This window comes from Alligator sinensis, unplaced genomic scaffold (genome assembly GCF_000455745.1).
Source record: "Alligator sinensis unplaced genomic scaffold, ASM45574v1 scaffold282_2, whole genome shotgun sequence".
Classification (NCBI taxonomy): domain Eukaryota; kingdom Metazoa; phylum Chordata; order Crocodylia; family Alligatoridae; genus Alligator; species Alligator sinensis.
This window is the reverse complement of record NW_005841879.1, coordinates 835,766-838,423: the sequence shown is the minus strand read 5'-3', so window position 1 is coordinate 838,423 and position 2,658 is coordinate 835,766. Positions and strand designations below refer to the sequence as shown.

Below are 2,658 nucleotides of genomic sequence, written 5' to 3'. Positions count from 1 at the left end.
GGGGGGGGGGGGGGGGGGGTGGGGGTACATGGATTGGAGCCCCCAACATCGGGGAGCTCCAATCCACATGCTCCACTCCACAAAGCCAGCTGGGCAACCCCCAGAACAAGCTCCCTCTGTTCCCTTCTCCCCCTTCCATTCTGAAAACAGCACTGGGAGCCAAGCTGGGCTGTGTTAGCTGAGCCCTGCTCTCGGTGCGCACAGACACAAGTTAATGAAGGTGCTCCACTTTGGACAAGTTAATCAAGGTGCTGCACAGGATGGGGCCCTTTTAAAGAGCTCTCCAGCTGTGCACTTACGTTTGTTCATGGCTGTAGAGTGTTTTCAGGGGTCAGATTGGGCAAAAATTGTCACTCGTGTCACTTGTGCAAAGCCCACCTGCTTGCCCCAGCCTTCAGGCTGCTCTCTTCCTCCCCTTCCCCCTGCCCTACCCAGCTATTTTTAGCCCCGACCCTTTTACCCTGAACGGATTACTACCCTCCTGCATGGATGCACCAACCTCTCTGCAGATCCACCAGCACCCCCAATCCTGCCAACTCCCTGCCATGGACTCGCTAGCCTCTCCCCATTCCCCAACTCACTTAGAATGGGCTCCCAGTGCAGCTCCCAGCACTAGTAAACTTGAGCACAAGCTGGGCCAGAGCTATGATCACATGGCTTAAAGTAAGCTGCGTGATCATAGATCAGGTACTGTGAATGTTTGCTTGCATCCTCAGTTATTCTGTTCTCATACTACAAGCCATCCTGAAACTTTGTTGGGAAGGGTGCTGTATATTGGTATTCAATCAGTCAGCCAATAACGTTATCAGTATGCCATCAATAAATATGGAGTTTTTATCATCATTCCTCTTAAATTTTTCCAATAGGCATTTACTGTTTACATCCCCAGATATTGCTTGCTATGACTGAGATAACTCCATGCTGCTACCGAGATACCAATTTAAAACCAGAAGGAAAATACACAAAAAATATACCTTAAGTGATAGCCAATCCCCCATTTTTTCTTTAGAAAGAGAGATGAGCCAACACACTTTATCCTTCCACAGGAGATAAATGCCTTGCGGTCTACAGGGAAAGAAAGCCAAAAAAAATTCTGCTTTAGGGATTATTAAGAAGGCATTTGTAAACAAAATGGAAAGTATCGTGTCCTTTTATAAATCCTTGGCGTGCCTATCCCTTGAATACTGGGCCCAGGTTTGGTCCCCACACCTCAGAAAGGATATAGAAGAACTAGAGAAGGTACAAACATGCCGAGCCAGCCTTGGGGGTGGGCAACATGGACGACCAGGATGCTGTGGTCAGGGGTGCCACACACACACACACACACACACACACACACACACACACACACACACACACACACACACACCAGCGCTCTACCCTCACCGTGCCCCACACCAGTTGATCCCTGTGCCCTCCTCTACTCAGGACAGGCTGGGCCAGGCATTATGGGCAACTCCACCTCCCCGCAAGACTGAGCCCTGCACTCCTGCCTGCCTCTGCCTACAGCAGTGCTGCTGACTTGTGGGAGGGTTTTGGGCGGGCACCAAAATACAAGTTTGCTCAGGGCACCATTTTCTCTAAGGCTGGCTCTGCAGATATGGGCCACAAGGATGATTTCTGGTATGGAGGAACTTCCATATGAGAAAAGACTAAAGAGGCTAGGTTTATTCAGTTTAGAAAAGAGAGGCTTTAGGGGCACCATGATAAGGGTTTACAAAATAGTCAATGGTGAAGAGAAAGTATATAGGGATTTATTCCTTATTATCTTTCACAATACAAGAACTAGGGGTCACACAATGAAACTATTGGGTAGTAAGACCAAAACGAACAAAAAAAGTTCTTTTTCACACAGCGTATAATTAAATTATGGAACTCACTGCCATCAGATGGAGTGGAAGCTGACAGTTTAGCCAAATTCAAAAAGGGATTGGACAAACTGTTGGTGGAAAGGCGCATTGGCAGCTATCAGTGCATTGGTACAGCCTCTGAATCAAAACTTTCTAGACCCTAAATGCAGGAGACTACAAGTTAGAGAGGAACAGGGGAAAAACCCTGGTCATACCCAGGCATGTAGGTTGTAGCCGTGTTGGTCTAAGGACATAGGCAGACAAGGTTCCTTGGGTGAATCCGATATCTTTTCTTAGACCAACCCAAATAGCTGGAAAATAATTATTAAGCAAGCTTTTGGGTTCAAAAACCCTTCCCAATTCACTCTTCCTTTCAGCTTCCACTCTCTGCCACTGAGGCTGAGCAAGATTCATAGATGTTGGGGTCGGAAGGGACCTCAATAGATCATCGATGGACCTATGGTCTGATCCAGGAAATGGCAGTTTTTATTTTCTATGTTTAGAGGTCACTTACTGAGAGGAATGATTGAGAAAATTTGAAATAATCAATACACTGAAAAAGCCTGTATAATATACAGTATATAAATGTTAATTTAATACATGTTTCATAATAGTTGATTTTATGAATAGGGCTTGTCCCACTGAGTTTGGAACCATAACTAATCAGGAAGTGGTCTTCAAACATGGACAACTGGTGCCTCCTGAGTTGGGGGGGGGCACTTGCCCCTGCCCCCAGCAGCGTCAGTGACTGGGGTGGGGGTCCCCCCATGGCCATTCATGCCAATCCATCGGGGGGGGGGGGGGGGGG

At 47.3% G+C, this 2,658-nt stretch overlaps 1 protein-coding gene across 1 annotated transcript in view; it reads right to left on the bottom strand.

Moving 5' to 3' along the window:
* The window catches only part of LOC102385166 (ATP-binding cassette sub-family A member 10), a 72,822-nt gene that overhangs the window by 26,834 nt on the left and 43,330 nt on the right, over positions 1-2,658 (bottom strand). Inside the window, exon 27 of the mRNA XM_025196232.1 lies at positions 975-1,065. Within this exon, the coding sequence (XP_025052017.1) occupies positions 975-1,065 (91 nt within the window). The remainder of the gene's footprint in view (positions 1-974; positions 1,066-2,658) is intronic.